At 40.9% G+C, this 22639-nt stretch overlaps 1 protein-coding gene across 1 annotated transcript in view; it reads left to right on the top strand.

Annotated features, from left to right (window-relative positions):
* Positions 1-6735, top strand: part of SCAF4 (SR-related CTD associated factor 4) — a 147812-nt gene extending 141077 nt beyond the window's left edge. Inside the window, exon 20 of the mRNA XM_077293971.1 lies at positions 4417-6735. Coding sequence (XP_077150086.1) covers positions 4417-5957 — 1541 coding nt within the window. The 3' untranslated portion in view covers positions 5958-6735. The remainder of the gene's footprint in view (positions 1-4416) is intronic.
* Positions 6736-22639: the final 15904 nt, after the last annotated feature.

Below are 22639 nucleotides of genomic sequence, written 5' to 3'. Positions count from 1 at the left end.
GCAATATTGAATATATTTTAAAAGAAAAGTGTAACAAAATACTTATTATTTATATAAGAAAAATTATATTTTTGCAAAAAAGTGACAGAATCTATGAAAAATATTCTAAAATATTGAATTTTTTTATTCTGACCAGTTACCCTATAAAGGTGACGCTTTTTTTTCTATAAAAGTTGCCTGCAGTATAAATAATAATCTCTATTTTACATAGCGCTGACATATTTACAAACATTATCACCGTTGTCCCCGATGTTGCTCACAATTTAAATTCCCTATCAGTATGTCTTTGGAATGTGGGAGGAAACCGGAGAACCCGGAGGAAACCCACAGGAACACGGGGAGAACATACAGACTCCTTGCAAATGTTGGTGGGATTTGAACCCAGGACTCCAACACTGCAGTGCTAACCACTGAACCACCGTGCTGCCCTATTATTACATTTACCCAGGGGACTTTGAAACCCCTGTTCTTTTGTATCAGTGGAAACACCAAGGTTAACGGAGTTTATGGGATGACCCAAACAAGAGCTGGAAGTTATTTATTTAATTTTTTTTGCCAGTTGCATTCACAGTAGATTCAATTACTTATTTGTAGACAAACGTCACATTTATAACAAGAGTATTGTATAAGAGCGCAGTCAGACGGACATAGAAATCGGACCGCAGTGCACAGAGAGGCCGGTAGGTCTCCGGACCCGAGCTTGGCAGCTACATAGAAATACATGAAGCTGTCGCGCTCGGGTCAGGGGAGCCACCGGCCAGCCCATGCACTGTGGTCCAATTTATGCGCCCTATGGCTTCGCGGTCCATGTATGGGGTCACCTAATGCCGGCTCCGATCACTTATGTTTGAGGCTGATCGCTTGCATCAGGAGACCTGCAGCAGGGCCAGAAATTGTGGTTAGGACACGGTGAAATGCGGATGTGTGGAGTCGGCGGAACATTCACATTTGTTGTTTCCCCTTGTATAACATTAGGACTTCCAAGCTGATGATCCAGTGTTAATTTCCTGTGACTGTGAAATGAAAACTGTTGGTTAATCACGCTGTGTGTCACATGGATCAGACAACCCTGGGCAGATGAATAACATTTGTTCCCAGTACAAATACTGGACCTTAACAGATTCAAGAAATAATTATGCTACATCTATTTGTAAAAACCTTGGATTCACATCTAACGTACACACTAAAGGGCACAGGAACAGAAGGAAACTTTCCATTGACTTTTAACACCTTTATGAATGGCCAATTTTTCATTTCAATCAGTGTTTTTGTTTTGTTTTTTGACACCCCTACCCTTCTTCCTACATCCATAACTTTTTTTGCCCCTCTTCTTACTCCAAGAGCTATAACTTTTTTTTTTACCCCCTTTTTCAAAGAGCCATAACTTTTTTTTTTTTTTAACCCAACCTTCTTCCAAGAGGCATAACTTTCTTTTAATTCCACCCACCCTTTCTTCCAAGAGGCATAAGATTTATTTTTTTTACCCCTCTTCGTCCAAGAGCCCTTACTTTTTTTTTTTTTTTTTTTTTTTACATCAATATAGCCAAAAAAATTAGGGGAAAAAAAAAGGATTATCAAAAAGTTCTTATTCGTATCACCATGACTAACAATTTGAGCTATAAAATGATCACATTATTTACCATCCACAATAACTGCAACCTTATGAAAAAATATGGAATAAAAAATTGGTCAAGAAGTGCTATGTATCCCATAGTGATACCATTGAAATACTAATACATCCTTTAAGAAAAAAAACTTACCGCTCCCACAATGACTACACGAATACAAATATTGTACTTTTTATTGTGCAAAAGTAGTAAAATTGAAAAACCCCATCATACATTTGAAATTGCCTGAATTGTGCTAACCTGTAGAATAAAGTTCTGTAACTTGTAACAAAAGTTGGCATAAATGACAAATGGTTTGTTTACAAATAACTTTTATGAGGACATCACTGTAATGGCCTCCGTCGGAAAAGTGCAACTTACTTTACTTTTATTCAAGACTAGTAATGGATTAAATCCCTATAAAGATGCAGGGACTGAACCCAGCAGAATCTTGAGATTTCGGCCTTGTTACTTGCCCCAGAAAACTATGATGTGCTCACTGTTGATAAATAAAGTTCATGGAGTTATACTGTGGAGCGGATTGTTCGGAAGTGAAGATCTATTCATACACAAATTATTAAGAAGAGCTTCCATTGTTCTAGCGTAACTTTAGAACATTTTTTTAAAAAATTTAACCGTAGTTTGATTTTATTGCTTTTTTAGAAAGCCTGTAGGATGAATCGTACTGCGTAAATCATGAGCAGATTCAGGACCCCTGCATTGCAGACACCTTTGATTTAATCGGAAAGGGAGTAAACCATTTAAAAAACTATAGGAAGACTCTTTCTTGGTAGACTTTCTGATACTCCTCAATCCCTTTTATATGGAACACAAATCTGTTCAGCCAAATGTGCATTTACACAATTGCCAGTTGTTTAATATCCTGTTTACACAGACTTCAGATGGGCACTGAACTTTCTGCAAAAAATGCGTCGCTGCAAAAAAAGACTTCATAAAAGATCATTTCACCCAAGGAATTAGTGTTTCGCTCATTCATCAGGTGTTCGGGAGTCTGTTTCAACTGCACGGTTATGAAACAAATGATCCTAGGGGCACTCGTTCACGAAAGTATAGCAGTGTAAATAAATTTTAAGGGAAGATGCCCTCCTCAACCAATGAGATGTTTCGAGATCATCTTTGAAATGGGGTTACTAGTTCTCTTTACACATTTTTGGACTTTATTACTAGCATTTCTGGGGTATTTGGATTGTAGGTGTATAAATATATGATAGTAAAGCCTTATAATAGCCAGAAAGTTGTAAGGTACTCGTTCGCTTGTCCAGTATCTATTCTCATTAGCCCAAGAACACATGAAATTGAAGCAGCTTATTTAGTGCATGGACAAAGGATTGGGCATATCTAACATAGACCATCCTGCATTTTCTCATCAGCGGGACTTTCTGATGGCCTCCGTATATATATTAGATTTTTGGCCAATGCGCCAACTTATGTCTAAGCCTTTAGTTTTAATAAGGCTTCCCTGAGGAAGCCATGTAATGCGAAACGTTCTTCAGGTCATGTGATCGGTTGAATGGTCTACAACATGGATGAGACAGCCTTACTGTTTTTGGCAATCATGTAAATTGTAGTTATATTCCTGCTTTTATACATCTTACTTTTTTTATTTTGTGAGCACACAATTGACAGCCCTTTTGGTTCCCTTCTGATTTTATGTAATTTGATGAGTTTTTGTGTTTTTGTGTTTTTTTTTTTTACTAAAATTCTATGTGTAACTTTACTTTATGGATAACATCTACTAAACAGATACTCCTTTTTCTCCTGTATCAATTACTCGGTTTTGTCTTGTGTAATTGCAATTTAAATATTGTTTGAACCTTGGCCAATAATTTGATAGTAATACGAGGGTAACTATGTGAAGGTTTGTTTGTTTTTTTTCCACGGTCGAGCTCCTTCACTTATCATGTGCAATTGTTAGAGACCCAATCTTAGTGTCGCATCTTCATCTATATAATTTATAGAAATGTAACTTTGTAAATACAGCAGAATTTTGTAATTCTACACCAGAGCTGCATTCACTTAGTACTATTCCCATACTGCAGTAAAAGCGTTCACCCCCTTAATGAGGTCACTTTACTATTCCTAATGGAAACCCTACACTTCTACTACCAAGATCTGCCGATATTGAGCCAGTATGGAATAATGGGAGGATTTCAGCTCTGATGCTTGTCCAATTGTGAATGCAGCTTTCTGCTTAAATAAAAGTGGTAAATCGGAATCCGTAGCAGACCAATAATATAATGTATGTGCAAAGTAACCCAATTTGTCATGTAGCTAAGACAGGAATGTTTCCATTATACCATTTTGTGGTTGGGTTGGTGGTGGTGATACCAACCTAGGCAATGTGACATTCTGACCAACCAGACTTCTAATGTTACAAAGATATCTGACAGTGTGCCATACTTGAGTTAAGATGGTCTTACTTGTAAACGTTGAACAATATGGCGCAGCATCACGTTCTGGTATTTGCAGAGTCTCATAATTGAGTTATCGATTGAATTATTGGGTTAGGATAACGTTCAGATTACATTTTTGATAACATTTTTTGAGCATTTGTCTGGGATTTGCAGTGGTTTTTTTCAGCTTTCTATTGTTCATTTATCTTACTCTTTTGCTTATCAGCCAATATATAACTATAGTTCTATCTGCCAAAGGAATGCATTATAGTGTTGTCAAAATATGTACTTTGCTAGAAAACACCTTTTTGTATGAATCTTCATTTTGCATTGTCATTTATGCATAGACTTTTCTAATAATGGTCTTTTTTTTTTTCTTTTTTTTTTTATTTCAGGTGCTTCGCAGGGTGGACCTCCACAGGGACCCCAGACAGGTACTACACAAGGCATAAATCAGGGTCCTCCTGGCCCACATCAAGGGCCTCCTGGACCACATCAAGGGCCTCTTGGATCACATCAAGGGCCTCCTGGACCAGGACCACATCAAGGGCCTCCTGGACCACATCAGGGGCCTCCTGGACCACATCAAGGCCCTCCTGGACCACATCAAGGCCCTCCTGGACCACATCAAGGGCCTCCTGGACCACATCAAGGGCCTCCTGGACCACATCAAGGGCCTCCTGGACCACATCAAGGGCCTCCTGGATCTCATCAAGGGCCTCCTGGATCACATCAAGGGCCTCCTGGCCCACCACAAGGGCCTCCAAACCCATCCCAAGATTCACCGCAGGGACCTCCACAAAGTACTTCAGGTTCATCACAAGGATCATCCCAAGGTCCCCCTATTCAGTCTCAGGCTCCTCAAACTGGTCCACCCCAGAGGCCTTCGACGGGAACTTCACCAGGACCTGTATTACACAGTCCATCTACAGGTCTTCTGGGAGCTAGGCCAGGGCTTATACCACTACAAAGGCCACCTGGAGTACCAACACATCACATGCAAAGATTTTCTGGAATGCCACATAGACCAATGATGCCTCACATGGCTCAAAGAGGTCCTTCTCTTGGGCAAGGTGGTTTTGGAATGCCACCACATGGGATGAGAGGTCCTTTTCCACCTCCAGGACACTTTGGAAGGCAGGGAGGACGTGGGGGGCCAGAAGAAGGCAGGCCATTTAGAAATGATAGGCGTGGATTTAATCCTGACAGACATGGGTTTAATCCTGAAAGAGGTGAGAGGCATGGATTTAATCCTGATAGAAATGAAAGAATTAGGTTTCAGCCGGAGGCTGAGGATGGATTTGATCCTGAGATGGAGGAGGGCCCTGAGTTTAATCCAGAGATGGAGGAAGATCAAGCTTTCAATCCTGAAATGGAAGAAGAGCCAGAGTTTCAGCCAGACAGACCAGGATTTAACCCCGATAGGCAGGGTTTCCACCCCGACAGGCCAGGTTTTCATCCCGAACGACAAGGCTTTAATCCAGAGAGACAAGGTTTCCATCCAGATAGAAATGACCGTCCAGGTTTTCATCCTGACAGAGAAAGAGAGAGGTTTGGTAGAAGGCCTTTTGGGAACCGTAATGAGGATGAACGAGAACATTTTGGTAGCCGATTTGATGATCGGGATCATGAGCGACCAGGACGTGGTAGAAGAAACTGGGGCAGAGGAAGTCCTGACCGTGATAGACATAGGGAAAGTGAGGAGAGACATAGGTGGTCAGCAGGCCGTGAACGGAGTGAGCCCAGAAGAGTACTACTTGATTTCCCGGACGGTCGAAAGCAAAGTATAAATGAAAACCATGAGCCTGTAAAGGTTAAACTTGAAAATCCAGAGAAAAAGAAAGATGAGCCTAAAGAGCAGAAACCTACTGAGGAGAAGCCCTCTACTACTCCGCCATCCTCTGATCCAGTAAAAACTGAATCTGGATCGACATAAGCTGCACGCTAGGACTTAACTAGGGGTGGGGATTACATTTTGTTGTGTAGAGCTTCAGTTGTACAATATGCTGTAAAATATTCGCTTCCGCTGTATCCTATCCTGTAATAGTTTCTCGAGAACTTTAAACTAATTGGCTTTCCTTCTACTTAAATAGTTACGAAAAACTCCAACATGTTATTAAAAAAAAAAATCAAGCCTCCTAAGTTTTGCTGAAACTTTTTAAATATCTTTAAAAAGTTTACAGATTTTTTTTTTTTGTTTTAATGGGAGAAGCACCTATTAGCCCTTGAAAACATTAGGGTGTGTTTTTAATAAACTATATTTTCGTAACAAATTTTGTGTGATTCTTAGATTTGGATAGAGAGAAAAAGCTAGCGTTATCCTATAGGACAAAAAGACCGCTTTTGCCAACACTATAACTGAAGTCTGGTCTTGCTTTCAACCCATCAATTCAAAGATTTTTTGTTTGTTTTTTCCTCTTTGGCTACTTGAGGGTCCCACATTTAATTTTGAAATAAAAGAATTCAAGCCAAAGACACTGGTTCGACCCTGATAGGAAGGGTTTCATTAGGAAATGACAAGGCTTTATTCCAGAAAGACAATTTTTCTATCCAGTTAGAAATGTTCGTCCAGAATTTCTTCCTGATGCAGAAGAGAGAAGTTTGGTAGGGGGTCACTTGGGAACCGTAAGGAGTATGAATGAGAACATTTTGGTAGCATCTTTAAGACCCTTGAAAACTTTACAGATTTGTTTTTAATAAACTATTTTCACGCCAAATTTTGTGAGATTGTTTTGGGTAAATAAAGAAACAGTTGCTTTTACCTATAATACAAAAATGTTAGATATTGTATAGTTAAGTGCGAATGTGCTGGGATAAGGTGTTATCCACCATGCTTAGGTGCTAACCGGGTGACTTTGGCGTGCTCGAAAACTATGTTCGAGTCCCTGCGGATGTTCGACAGTCGAAACTTATGGAGGGATTGTCTAACAGACAGCCAATTCCAGCATGTGTTGCTCCTGTCAAACATCCGCGAAACATGCAGCCGCAGGGAACATATTATTCAAGCACGCCGAAGATACTCTTGTTACCTAACCAGCATGGGCGGATAACACTTTATCCCAGCACATTCCCTCATCACTAGTATTGTAGCTAAAACATGGCCTGTGATACAAAAAGCATGTATGTTTGGGTGTATTAATATAATCTCATTGATTTGTTTCCCTCTATGTTAAAAATAGAAATCTTGCAATTCCCACACTCTCCACAGGAGCCTTTTTAGACTCTTAAAGGGGTTGTACCACAAACAAAAATTATATTTTAATCAACAGATCTTGGAATAATAATAATTTCCACAATTGGATGTTTAAATAAAATGTTCCTGTGCTGAGATAATCTTATAAATGTGCCCCTGCTGTGTACTGTGTAATGGCCGTGTCTGACCCTGCAGGAGCATGGTCTGATCAAACCACAGCTCCTGGGCAGGGGAGGAAGCAAAAGAGTATACAGACAAGACAGCAGGGGATCACCGCTCATTCTTTTTGTGAGTGAAACATTTCTCTACCTGGTTTTAAACAAAATGTTACGTCAAAGAAAGAATCGTCTGTGATCCTGTGCTGAAATGTCTGTACACTCTTTTGCTTCCCCCTGCCCAGTAGATGTGGTATGACCAGACCATATCCCTGTACCGTCGGACACAGCCATTACACAGTACACAGCAGGGGCACATTTATAAGATTATCTCAGCACAGGAACATTTTTTTTTTTTTTTTTAAACGCATCCAATTGTGGAGTTTTTTTTTATTCCAAGATCTGTTGATTAAAATATACTTTTATTTGTGGTGCAATGTCTTTAAGCTCCTGCTGTTTCAGGAAACAATACACGTTCATTAGCCACAATAAACAGACTCTGACAAACTTCAATCTTTTGTACTGAAGCATCTAATGAGCGTGTGCAAAGTTCATTGTGAAGAGGGTGAGCAGGATCAGCTTATTGTGGATGCTGAATCTTGTGTTATCAGCTTGGTATAGATAGAGATCTTACTTGTCACTTTAATGTTGTCTTTGATGATGAGGAGAGTCTACTGAAAACACTCCCATAAAAAAAACTGAAAGTAGGAGTCTAAAATAGCTCAAATGACAAGTGTGAAAATTGTAATAACTTTTTAAAAAAAAAAAGGATAATTATGTATTTTTTTAAAAATTGACACGTTTTTTGTGTTTACATGTACTTGGAAAAAAAAATATTCACGAGAAAATGTTTTCTGGTAATGGTTTGCCTTTGTGCTTTTTTTTTTTTTTTTTCTTTTTTCTACATTTTCTTAAAGGTTGCAATTCAGTAAGACTGGTGTCCGTACGGTAGCGCTGGAGGATGACAGCTCAATTCATTAAATTCTGCTTATCTTCTCTGGTGTGTTTCTTCCCAGAAATGCCAAAAGATGCAAAATTTTAGTATAACTTCACAGAGTGCAAAACAACCCGTTGCTTTTTAAAGTTTTTACCCCAGTTTTCTGATACTAAGGCTTTGTTGGATTTGCCTAATCTAATTCACCATTAAAGATACTTGGAAATAAAATATTAAAAGGAAAAAAAACATATAATTGGCATAACCACATCCTTATCAACCTGATCTATAAATTATCCATTTAACGTGGTGAGCACCATACGTATTTTTCCCTCCTGCCCCTTCTGAAAAGGAATAAAAACAAATTGTTGTACCTCAAAATTTTACCAATGGTGATGTTCCTTTTTCCCACAACAAAACCTTAAGCTCCTCATCCAAAGGTCAAGTCAAAAAGGGATGCCGTTAAGAGTACAGTAAGTCAATAAAATAATATACAGGCGCTTCTCACAAAATTAGAATATCATCAAAAAGTTGATTTATTTCAGTTCTTAAATACAAAGTGAAACTCATGGATTATATAGAGTCATTACACACAGAGTGATCTATTTCACGTGTTTATTTCTGTTAATACATAGTTATTAAGGTTGAAGGAAGACTTTTTAAGTCCATCTAGTTCAACCCATAGCCTAACCTAACATGCCCTAACATGTTGATCCAGAGGAAGGCAAAAAAAAACTATATGTCAAAGAGTAAGCTTACGGCCAATGAAAACCCAAAAGTCATTATCTCAGTAAATTAGAATACTTTATAACACCTGCTTGAAAAATTATTTAAAAATCTGAAATGTTGGCCTACTGAAATGAATGTTCAGTAAATGCACTAAATGCTTGGTCAGGGCTCCTTTTGCATCAATTATGGCATCAATGTGGCGTGGCATGGAGGCCTAGGAATTTCTGGGGCCCATACTAGCTACATTTTTTGGACCCCTTTGAAACTCTGCCCAGGCTCCAATCTAGCCCCACCACCCTCTCTTGGCAAAACTCCACTTCTGCACCACGTCCTCACCAATCACACTAACAGTTCCCATCACCAGATCACATACATAGCCAGCAGCTTTTGTTTTGGCCAAAATATTTTTTTAATCCACCACCACGACAAGGTAGACTCTTTTTGGCCGGGCTCTACTCCACTGTAACTTATTAAACATTGTTAAAATATCCAATACAATTTTAGGTATATTTTTACTTAGTTTTCAATTTTTAAAATGACCAATAATATCACATACAGGGGACAAATACCGCCACGCCACCACATAGTGACCAAATACTACAATACTGATCATTAATTTTTAAAAAAGAACACCACCACAACACTTATGCCATTATACACAGGAGATCTGTACTTAGTATACAGTGTCTGTGTACTGGTAATACAATGATCACCAGTGATACTATATACAGGAGCTCTGTATATAGTATAAGTGTACAGGTAACACACTGACTCACCGGTGATGTCTCTAGTTGAAGTCCTTTATCTTCGCTTTTCTTTATCCAGTTTAGACCTCCATCACTTCTTCCAGCCACGACTCGTCTCTGCAGAAAATAAGTTATCTAGAGCACATACCCCAATTTTTCCTCAACCTCTATACTATGCCAGATGATGAAGAAAAGCGACCGTGTTGCCCTGCACAGTAACAGGATGTCTTCTCCCCCTCACTGAAAACAGTATCCTCAAAATATATATTTTAATAAGCCCCTACAGTAATATCCCACAGTGCACCCCATAGTATACTGCAGCCCCATAGCAGTGTAATGCAGCCCCATACTGCAACTTTACAAAAAATAAAATTTTCTCCTTACCTGGCTGAGATCTAGCGGAGTCCTCCGCTCGATGCATCTGAGGAGCAGACCTTCGTTCTGGCATATGACAGTGACATCATATGCAGGCGACATGCCCTCTGATGTCAGCTGTCAGCCTGTGCTTGGCTTCGGCTGTTAACTGTTGCCGTGTGGCGCGGCAACAAATTTTAAAAGCCCGTGCATCTGAGGACGCACAGGCAGTTACTGAGCCGGCAGGATCCTGCTACTAGAGCCCGCTGAGGAGAGAGCCCACTGCGGGCCCCCTCTACTCATCGGGCCCCATATGCCAGTGAGGGCAGTAATGATGGAGGCATTCATCCTGTGGCATTGCTGAGGTGTTATGGAAGCCCAGGTTGCTTACATAGCAGTCTTCAGCTCGTCTGCATTGTTTGGTCTGGTGTCTCTCATCTTGCTCTTGACAATACCCCATAGATTCTCTATAGAGTTAAGGTCAAGCGAGTTTGCTGGCCAGTGAAGCACAGTGATATTGTTGTTTGTAAACCAGGTATTGGTACTTTTGGTAGTCTGGACAGGTGCCAAGTTCTGCTGGAGAATGACATTTCCATCTCCAAAAAGCTTGTCAGCAAAGGGAAGCATGAAGAGGTCCAAAATTTCCTGGTAAACTGCTGCGCTGACTTTGGTCTTGATAAAACACAGTGGACCCACACCAGCAGATGACATGGCTCCCCAAACCATCACTGATTGTGGAAACTTCACAATAGACCTCCAGCAGCTTGGATTGTGGCCTCTCCACTCTTCCTCCAGACTCTGGGACCTTGATTTCCAAATGAAATGCAAAATTTACTTTCATCTGAAAACACCTTGGACCACTGAGAACAGTCCAGTTCTTTATCGCCTTGGCCCAGGTAAGACGCTTCTGGCGTTGTCTATTGGTCATGAGTGGCTGACACAAGGAATGTGACACTTGTAGCCCATGTCCTGGATACTTCTGTGTGTGGTGGCTCTGGAAGCAATGACTCCAGCAGCAGTCCCCTCCTTGTGAATCTCACCCACATTTGTGAATGGCCTTTTCTTAACAATCCTTTCAAGGCTGCAGTTATCCCAGTTGCTTGTTCACCTTTTTCTACCACACTTTTTCCTTCCACTCAACTTTCCATTAATATGCTTGAATACAGCACTGTGTGAACAGCCAGCGTCTTTAGCAATGACCTTTTGTGGCTTCCCCTCCTTGTGGAGTGTGTCAGTGACGGCCTTCTGGACATCTGTCAAGTCAGCAGTCTTCCCCATGATTGTGGACCCTACTGAAACAGACTAAGGGACCTTTTTAAACGCTTTGGAAGCCTTTGCAGGTTTTTTTTTTGTTAATTATTCTAATTTACTGAGATAATGACTCATGGGTTTTCATTGGCTGTAAGAGATAATCATCAATATTAATCCTTAGTGACACAACCAAATTTTTTTAAATCTGACCAGTGCCACTTTGTGTGGTAATAACTCTGGAACGCTTCAACGAGTCCCAGTGATTTTGTTTTTTTCATTGCGCATTATACAGGTCCTTCTCAAAAAATTAGCATATAGTGTTAAATTTCATTATTTACCATAATGTAATGATTACAATTAAACTTTCATATATTATAGATTCATTATCCACCAACTGAAATTTGTCAGGTCTTTTATTGTTTTAATACTGATGATTTTGGCCTACAACTCCTGATAACCCAAAAAACCTGTCTCAATAAATTAGCATATCAAGAAAAGGTTCTCTAAACGACCTATTACCCTAATCTTCTGAATCAACTAATTAACTCTAAACACATGCAAAAGATACCTGAGGCTTTTAAAAACTCCCTGCCTGGTTCATTACTCAAAACCCCCATCATGGGTAAGACTAGCGACCTGACAGATGTCAAGAAGGCCATCATTGACACCCTCAAGCAAGAGGGTAAGACCCAGAAAGAAATTTCTCAACAAATAGGCTGTTCCCAGAGTGCTGTATCAAGGCACCTCAATGGTAAGTCTGTTGGAAGGAAACAATGTGGCAGAAAACGCTGTACAACGAGAAGAGGTGACCGGACCCTGAGGAAGATTGTGGAGAAGGACCGATTCCAGACCTTGGGGAACCTGAGGAAGCAGTGGACTGAGTCTGGTGTGGAAACATCCAGAGCCACCGTGCACAGGCGTGTGCAGGAAATGGGCTACAGGTGCCGCATTCCCCAGGTAAAGCCACTTTTGAACCATAAACAGCGGCAGAAGCGCCTGACCTGGGCTACAGAGAAGCAGCACTGGACTGTTGCTAAGTGGTCCCAAGTACTTTTTTCTGATGAAAGCAAATTTTGCATGTCATTCGGAAATCAAGGTGCCAGAGTCTGGAGGAAGACTGGGGAGAAGGAAATGCCAAAATGCCTGAAGTCCAGTGTCAAGTACCCAGTCAGTGATGGTGTGGGGTGCCATGTCAGCTGCTGGTGTTGGTCCACTGTGTTTCATCAAGGGCAGGGTCAATGCAGCTAGCTATCAGGAGATTTTGGAGCACTTCATGCTTCCTGGCACCTGCTCACAGTGCCAAAACCACTGGTAAATGGTTTACTGACCATGGTATTACTGTGCTCAATTGGCCTGCCAACTCTCCTGACCTGAACCCCATAGAGAATCTGTGGGATATTGTGAAGAGAAAGTTGAGAGACGCAAGACCCAACACTCTGGATGAGCTTAAGGCCGCTATTGAAGCATCCTGGGCCTCCATAACATCTCAGCAGTGTCACAGGCTGATTGCCTCCATGCCACGCCGCATTGAAGCAGTCATTTCTGCCAAAGGATTCCCGACCAAGTATTGAGTGCATAACTGAACATTATTATTTGATGTTTTTTTTGTTTGTTATTAAAAAACACTTTTATTTGATTGGACGGTTGAAATATGCTAATTTATTGAGACAGGTTTTTTGGGTTATCAGGAGTTGTAGGCCAAAATCATCAGTATTAAAACAATAAAAGACCTGACAAATTTCAGTTGGTGGATAATGAATCTATAATATATGAAAGTTTAATTGTAATCATTACATTATGGTAAATAATGAAATTTAACACTATATGCTAATTTTTTGAGAAGGACCTGTAATTTATGATGATGGCAAATTTAGGTCGACATGTTATCTGATTATTTATTAAAATAAAAAAATTAGAAAATTGAAAAAAAAAATAGCTATTGTCAATCTTTGATTACCCCTTTAAACCAGTCATACCCCACAAAACATTAATAAATAAATTTTCCCACGTCTGCTTAAATTCAGCACAATTTGTAAATTGCTCTTTAATTTTGTTAGCATTTTAGGCGAATTAAAAATGTAGCAGAAATTTCTAATTTTTTCAAGGAAATTTTCAAAATTTATTTTTTTAGTGACCTATCCAGGTCCCTATCTCATTTTTAGGTCCTACATATTGGAAACCCCCCAAAAGTGATACCATTTTAAAAACAACACCCCTCGACATATTGAAAATTGATTTCTTCTAGCTTATTAACCCTTTAGGTGATTTTCAGGAATTAATGCAAAGTGACATGACAGGAAAGAAAAAGTGAATTTTTATCACCTAAATGTCGCTAACTTCTAAACAGGCCGCTATAGCCGGCAGACCGTTATTTGGCTGTGAGTTGCCATGGCAGACATCAGGACCACACAATCATGATCTCAGGGTGCCGATAGGGATAAATAGGAAGCCCCCACACTCTGTTAACCATTTATATGACGTAGTCACTATTGATAGCAGCATCTAAGGGGTTATACAGATATGGACGGTGCCAACGCTGATCATGGCTGAAGCAACAAGTCGTCCGCTATAGTGGACAGCCGACAGCTGCTGGATTGTCACCTGTATGGGGGGGGGGTGATAGTCTCTTATATCTCAGGTCAGTAAAAATATGTATTGGCAGTAATACAGAAATAAACACTTGAAATAGATCGCTTTGTTTGTAATGACTCTATAGGAGTTTCACTTTTTGTATCGAAGAACTAAGTTAACTTTTTGATATTCTAATCTTGTGAGAAGCACCTGTATATGTGCTCCTTAAATAGTGTCATTTCTAGGAGAACTTTGTCCTGAAAGAAATCAAACCTTCGCACACGCCTACCTATGCATTAGCACAAAAACAAAAGTTGTTTTCTCATTGAAGCTGAAGAAAAAAACATTATGAAGACAAAATTTGATTAAAGGGTTAAAGAAATACTGTTCTTGGAAACAGCCGAGATACAAGTGTTCAAAAGTTTGTATAAAACTTTGCTATGGCCCCAGTTCATCATTTTGCAGGGGTTTCTTTTAATTTTTTTTTTCCTTGTGGTATTAGATTGTATTTTTTGTGCCATATTAATCAAAATGGTGCATGTGATTCACAAATTTGGCACAAACTCAAAATTTTTTTATTTTTTTTGTCTTGACTGTTGGTGCCAAAAGTTACATCTTCCACCAAATTTTGGTGTACTCAAAAATACATGGGGAGAGGGTAGCTTGGCGCTGAGTCGCGTCAAACTTTGCAGCTTTTTTTTAGAAGGGCTAAATTGGGCTAAAACACCTGGAATCGCTAAACTCCATACCGAAAGTGGAAGAAAAAACACAGGTGTGCATATAAAAAAGTAGACCTCCAAGAAGGCACAAATAGACTAATGAGTTGGATGCAAACAAAACTAGACAACCAGGCACAATGGTGATACAGTGTTTTCATGTTTATCCATATGAGGTCTGTCTATTTTGGAACAATAAGTGCACAAACCTTTTGGGTTGGTTTTTTTAAAATTTTATTTCTAACCACCTGGATGATGACATTGTTTATATACCGGTTTATGTCACAGACCATTATTCAATAATTTAGTCTAGTAATTTAGTTTATTCTTTCTGTAGAAGAATTCCGAGTTTCTTATAAACAGTCGTGAAACACCTTGCCTAAAAATGAGCTTAGAAAATGAGATTAATTTTTATAATTTGTGGATTTCATGTGAAATAATAAATCTTCAGCAAAACTACTTCAGTGTCAGAAGGTGTCATTCATAGTCTGCCTATTGTCGGAGAGGTGACCGAATTGAATCGCCGGCTCGTGGTCCAGCACAGTCAGTATTCCAAGATGGCTGGAAGATTCCTATAAACCTCCTCTTACTTGCCGGCATCACTGGCTCTTGTTTGATCGGTCTGGTGCAACGTGAATGCGGTGGCTGCTGGACCAGGGTCCTGCAAATTTATTCTCTCATCTGTAGGTATCCACAAGGGAAAGGACAAGTCCTCTGGAGCACACATTGGTTTTTGTAACTTCTCTACACTATTTAAGGCGGGGGCTACACAGCAACGTATCACGCAACCTAAAACCATTTGTGCAACTCACTGTTGAGACTATTTTAAAGCTGCGATTTTGTTCTAAATAAAACAGCCAATACACCATCAAGTCACACAAGTCCTTGATATTAATCTATGGCAAGCGTGTCTTTCGACCAGCAACAAAAAAGCAAACACGTTTAGAAACATACATGACTTGGTGTTACAGGTGGCGACAACCTAGAAATTCATTACATCCACTGTTGCAATGTGTATCACGTTGTCGTGTACCCTCAGGCTTAGAGATGAGGTTTCTGAACTTGGTATTTAACGACCTTCAGCTTGAGCCAAGGCAACTTGGTCGATCAATGATCTGTAGGAAGATCAATCTTGTGCAACCCCTAGAGAGGTCCACCAGGGTCTTCGACATTATCTGGATACTACGTTGTTGGTCTTACACTTTGCCTTGTTCTTCTATTTTTCTCACCATGATGTCCTTCTACAGTGATTATTCTCTTTGAATTACATTTCTGAACTATTAACTCAGAATTCCCTAATATAGTGTCTAAATTGGATTCCGTAACTAGACAATTAGGAACAAACTTTGCTGTTTTTACATGATAGACATATGACCACAGCTGGAGAACAGACATTTTTTTTTTTTTGTTTTTTACCAGAGTGTTGCTGCAGCTTGTGTGAATTTTCCACATTCTGGTACCTATTGTTATGCAAATTACCACAACCAGCTAAAGGGAACCTGTCACCTGAATTTGGCGGGACGGGTTTTCGGTCATATGGGCGGGGTTTTCGGGAGTTTGATACACCCTTTCCTTACCTGCAATATTGGATTGAAGTTCATGCTCTGTCCTCCGTAGCACACGCCTGCAAAAGGCAATCTTGCCTTGCGCACGCGCAGTATGCTTTGCCCAGCTGCGGGCAAAGCCGAAAAGCATTAGTGCGCATGCACCGGCGCACTATGTCCCGGAACACAGCGAAATACTTCCGGGACATAGTGTGCCGGCGCATGCGCACTAATGCTTTTCGGCTTTGCCCGCAGTTGGGCAAAGCATACTGCGTGTGCGCAAGGCAAGATTGCCTTTTGCAGGCGTGTACTACGGAGGACGCAGCATGAACTTCAATATTGCAGCCAGCGGGTAAGGAAAGGGTGAATTAAACACCCGAAAACCCCGCCCATATGACCGAAAACCCGTCCTGCCAAATTCAGGTGACAGGTTCCCTTTAAGGTGGGATCTCTCTTTACTGCACACAATGTATTGCAACAGGTCCAAGCAGCCTTGTACAGGAAAATAAAGTAAACCAGTTGTAGTATTCCCCATGGTAATGTTCATTCCACTCCTTTTTGCTCTGCCAACACTCTTCTTCAGGTCAAGCAAAGATGGACATGAAAATGAATCCAGCTCACCCAAAGCAAGACCATTCCAGGTCTCGGGATGGAGGAGGAATCCACTACTGCCCAGCAGGTTAACAAGTAAATCCAAGAAAGTCCTCCAACTATTGGTTTAAATTGAAAGAGGATTTTATCCCACCAAAGTTAGTAGGTGACATCTGTTACATCCAAAATATAATTGATGAATTCCTACACATTTCAGACTACAACTCAGCTTCAAGCCATTTCATACATTGTTCTGTTCATAGGTGCTTACTAGACCCATTTTTGCATCCATTTTTTTTCCCAATCATGTCACAGATCTTGCATTGTGTTGGAAATGAAATGCCCAGATATTAGCCAGAACAGTCTGGCGCACACATCTATAGTGATATGATAGTGTTTGCCCCTATTCATGTTTTCACCATTTGTGGATAATGGCCCTCACCGTGGTTCGCTGGAGTCCCAAAGCTTTAGAAATTTTATATCCTTTTCCAGACTGACATCTCAATTACTTTGTTTTGTCATTTGTTCTAGAATTTCTTTGGATCACAGCATGATCTCTAGCTTTTGAGGAGATTTTGGTCTACTTCACTTAGTCAGGCAGGTCCTATTTAAATGATTTGTTGATTGAGAATAGGTGTGGCAGAAATCAGGCCTAGGAGTGGCTATGGAGTTTGAACTCTGCTTCCCAAAAATGTGAGAAACCACGGTTAAAACAAATTAAGGTGGAAGGGGCAATCACTTTCACACAAGAGCACTGTAGATTTGGGATTTTTTTTTTTACCTTTAATAAAACCCTACATTTAAAACCTGCATCTTGTGTGTTATCTTTGTCTAATATTTAAAGCTAACCCGTCAGCAGTTTTGGCCAATATAAGATATGGCCACTGCCTTTCAGGGCTTATCTACAGCATTCTATAATACTGTAGATACGCCCCCGGTCCGACCTGAAAGATAAAACTTATTTCTTCACTCGCAGATCAGACTGTGGGCTTATGTACAGCATTATAGAATGCTGTAGATAAGCCCTGAAAGGCAGTGGCCCCTTCTTATAGCAACAAAATCTGCTGACAGGTTCTTTTTAAGGATTACAAATTCTGATAGATCTTCGAAGTATGTCTAAAACCTAGTTACGAGTGTATAGGTGGGTTATGAGATCTGATAACAGATTCACTTCAAACATTCATGAAGGCATGAGCAGGATATTATTGCATCAGATCTCAACAACAGTATACATTTTTTATCTAGATCTTGGACTAACTGGTGTACTTAGTTTGAAGATCTGCCAGAACGTCTAATCCTTACATTACGATTAGCCATGCTGTAGCAAGCAATGGTTCACAAGTCATCATATGTAAAGTTATTCCAGGTTCTGTGGTGTTCTACAACTTCGCTCTCGATGCATGTGCCCAATAGATTTACAGGTCCTTCTAAAATCACACATGTACAGCCCAACACCCAGTAACGCCACATCAGGGTATTCATACATTTGTGTACAACTCCTCTCCCCCCACCATTACGGTTGGCTGCCCTGCATACCCATCTTTAACCCCTTCACCCCCAAGGGTGGTTTGCACGTTAATGACCGGGCCAATTTTTACAATTCTGACCACTGTCCCTTTATGAGGTTATAACTCTGGAACGCTTCAACGGATCCTGGTGATTCTGACATTGTTTTCTCGTGACATATTGTACTTCATGATAGTGGTAAAATTTCTTTGATATTACCTGCGTTTATTTGTGAAAAAAATGGAAATTTGGTGAAAATTTAGAAAACTTCGCAATTTTCCAAATTTGAATTTTTATGCAATTAAATCACAGTGATATGTCACACAAAATACTTAATAAGTAACATTTCCCACACGTCTACTTTACATCAGCACCATTTTGGAACCAAAATTTTTTTTTTGTTAGGGAGTTATAAGGGTTAAAATTTGACCAGCAATTTCTCATTTTTACAACACCATTTTTTTTTTTTTTAGGGACCACATCTCATTTGAAGTCATTTTGAGGGGTCTATGTGATAGAAAATACTCAAGTGTGACACCATTCTAAAAACTGCACCCCTCAAGGTGCTCAAAACCACATTCAAAAAGTTTATTAACCCTTCAGGTGTTTCACAGGAATTTTTGGAATGTTTAAATAAAAATGAACATTTAACTTTTCACACAAAATTTACTTCAGCTCCAATTTGTTTTATTTTACCAAGGGTAACAGGAGAAAATGGACCCCAAAAGATGTTATACAATTTGTCCTGAGTACGCCGATACCCCATATGTGGGGGTAAACCACTGTTTGGGCGCATGACAGAGCTCGGAAGCGAAGGAGCGCCATTTGACTTTTCAATGCAAAATTGACTGGAATTGAGATGGGACGCCATGTTGCGTTTGGAGAGCCACTGATGTGCCTAAACATTGAAACCCCCCACAAGTGACACCTTTTTGGAAAGTAGACCCCCTAAGGAACTTATCTAGATGTGTGGTGAGCACTTTGACCCACCAAGTGCTTCACAGAAGTTTATAATGCAGAACCGTAAAAATAAAAAAATCATATTTTTTCACAAAAATGATCTTTTCGCCCCCAATTTTTTATTTTCCCAAGGGAAGAAATTGGACCCCAAAAGTTGTTGTACAATTTGTCCTGAGTACACCGATACCCCATATGTGGGGGTAAACCACTGTTTGGGCGCATGGGAGAGCTTGGAAGGGAAGGAGCGCCGTTTGACTTTTCACTGCAAAATTGACAGGAATTGAGATGGGACGCCATGTTGCGTTTGGAGAGCCACTGATGTGCCTAAACATTGAAACCCCCACAAGTGACACCATTTTGGAAAGTAGACCCCCTAAGGAACTTATCTAGATGTGTGGTGAGCACTTTAACCCACCAAGTGCTTCACAGAAGTTCATAATGCAGAGCCGTAAAAATAAAACAAAACATTTTTCCCCACAAAAATTATATTTTAGCCCCCAGTTTTGTATTTTCCCGAGGGTAACAGGAGAACTTTGACCCCAAAAGTTGTTGTCCAATTTGTCCTGAGTACGCTGATACCCCATATGTTGGGGGGAACCACCGTTTGGGCACATGGGAGGGCTCGGAAGGGATGGAGCGCCATTTGGAATGCAGACTTAGATGGAATGGTCTGCAGGCGTCACATTGCGTTTGCAGAGCCCCTAATGTACCTAAACAGTAAAAAAAACCCACAAGTGACACCATTTTGGAACGTAGACCCCCTAAGGAACTCATCTAGATGTGTTGTGAGAGATTTGAACCCCCAAATGTTTCACTACAGTTTATAACGCAGAGCCATGCAAATAAAAAATATTTTTTTTTCCACAAAAATTATTTTTTAGCCCCCAGTTTTGTATTTTTCCAAGGGTAACAGGAGAAATTAGACCCCAAAAGTTGTTGTCCAATTTGTCTTGAGTACGCGGATACCCCATATGTGGGGGGGAACCACCGTTTGGGCGCATGGGAGGGCTCGGAAGGGAAGGAGCGCCATTTGGAATGCAGACTTAGGGCTCTTTCACACGTCCTGATATTTCCGGTACCGGAAAAACCGGTACCGGAGATATCCGTGTCCGTATGCTCAAGTGGCACATACGTGTGGCATCCGTTTGCCGCCCGAGGACCACACGGACCGTGCAGGAGAGACAGCGCTACACTAAGCGCTGTCCCCCCCGCATGTGGTGCTGAAGGCAGAATTCATCTCTTCTCCCCCAGCGTTCGTTGGAGAGAAGAGATGAAAGATCTTTTTTTTTGGGGGGGGGGGGTGAAAAATAAAGTTTGCATGTGCGTCCGCGTCCCCCCCCCCCAGTGCGCCGCCTGCTCCCTTGCCGCAGAAATACTCACCTAGCTCCCGCGACGTCTCCTCTGTCCTCTCCGCGCTGGCAGCTTCTCCTGTGTGAGCGGTCACATGGGGCCGCTCATTAGTCAGTGAATATTCCCTGACTGTAATGAGCGGTACCACGTGACCGCTCACACAGGAGAAGCTGCCAGCGCGGAGAGGACAGAGGAGACGTCGCGGGAGCTAGGTGAGTATTTCTGCGGCAAGGGGGCAGGCGGCGCACTGGAGGGGGCACACGGACGCATTCATTTAAATGGGTCTACGTGTGTCAGTGCCTCTGGTACGTGAGAAAACTGTCACTACACGTACCGGAGACACTGACGTGTGAAAGAGGCCTTAGATGGAATGGTCTGCAGGCGTCACATTGCGTTTGCAGAGCTCCTAATGTACCTAAACAGTAGAAACCCCCCACAAGTGACACCATTTTGGAAAGTAGACCCCCTAAGGAACTCATCTAGATGTGTTGTGAGAGGTTTGAACCCCCCAAGTGTTTCACTACAGTTTATAACGCAGAGCCATGCAAATAAAAAATATATTTTTTTTTCCCACAAAAATTATAGTTTTGTATTTTCCCAAGGGTAACAGGAGAAATTGGACCCCAAAAGTTGTTCTCCAATGTGTTCCGAGTACGCTGATACCCCATATGTTGGGGTAAACCCCTGTTTGGGCGCACGGGAGAGCTTGGAAGGGAAGGAGCACTGTTTTACTTTTTCAACGCAGAATTGGCTGGAATTGAAATCGGACGCCATGTCACGTTTGGAGAGCCCCTGATGTGCCTAAACAGTGGAAACCCCCCAATTATAACTGAAACCCTAATCCACACACACCCCTAACCCTAATCCCAACGGTAACCCTAACCACACCTCTAACCCAGACACACCCCTAACCCTAATCCCAACCCTAACTTTAGCCCCAACCCTAAATGTAGCCTTAACCCTAGCCCTAACCCTAATGGGAAAATGGAAATAAATACATTTTTTAAATTTTTCCCTAACTAAGGCTACGTTCACATTAGCGTTCTGCGCCGCAGCGTCACCGCATGCGTCATGCGCCCCTATATTTAACATGGGGGCGCATGGACATGCGTTGCACTTGCGTTTTGCGACGCATGCGTCACTGCAGCGCACGCGTCATGGCGCAGAGGACGCAGCAAGTTGCATTTTTGTGTCCAAAATCAAGCAAAAAGACGCATGCGTCGCAAAAACGCAGCGTTGTGCATGCGTTGCGTCGCCGACGCTGCGGCGCACAACGCAAATGTGAACGTAGCCTAAGCGGGTGATGAAGGGGGGTTTTACTTTTATAGCGGGTTATTTAGCGGATTTTTATGATTGGCAGCCGTCACACACTGAAAGACGCTTTTTATTGCAAAAAATATTTTTTGCGTTACCACATTTTGAGAGCTATAATTTTTCCATATTTGAGTCATGTGAGGTCTTGTTTTTTGCGGGACGAGTTGACGTTTTTATTGGCAACATGTTCGGGCACGGGAGATTTTTTTATCGCTTTTTATTCCGATTTTTGTGAAGCAGAATGACCAAAAACCAGCTATTCATTAATTTCTTTTGGGGGAGGCGTTTATACCGTTCCGCGTTTGGTAAAATTGATAAAGCAGTTTTATTCTTCGGGTCAGTACGATTACAGCGATATCTCATTTTTTTATGTTTTGGTGCTTTTATACGATAAAAGCTATTTTATAGAAAAAATAATTATTTTGGCATCGCTTTATTCTGAGGACTAACTTTTTTATTTTTTCGCTGATGATGGTGTATGGCGGCTCGTTTTTTGCGGGACAAGATGACGTTTTCAGCGGTACCATGGTTATTTATATCTGTCTTTTTGATCGCGTGTTATTCCACTTTTTTGTTTGGCGGTATGAGAATAAAGCGTTGTTTTTTGCCTTTTTTTACGGTGTTCACTGAAGAGGTTAACTAGATATGTAGTTTTATAGGTGGGGTCGTTACGGACGCGGCGATACTAAATATGTGTACTTTTA

This window comes from Ranitomeya variabilis, chromosome 3 (assembly GCF_051348905.1).
Source record: "Ranitomeya variabilis isolate aRanVar5 chromosome 3, aRanVar5.hap1, whole genome shotgun sequence".
Lineage (NCBI taxonomy): Eukaryota > Metazoa > Chordata > Amphibia > Anura > Dendrobatidae > Ranitomeya > Ranitomeya variabilis.
Note: the sequence above shows the minus strand (reverse complement) of the source record. Positions and strands in the feature narration are given on the sequence as shown.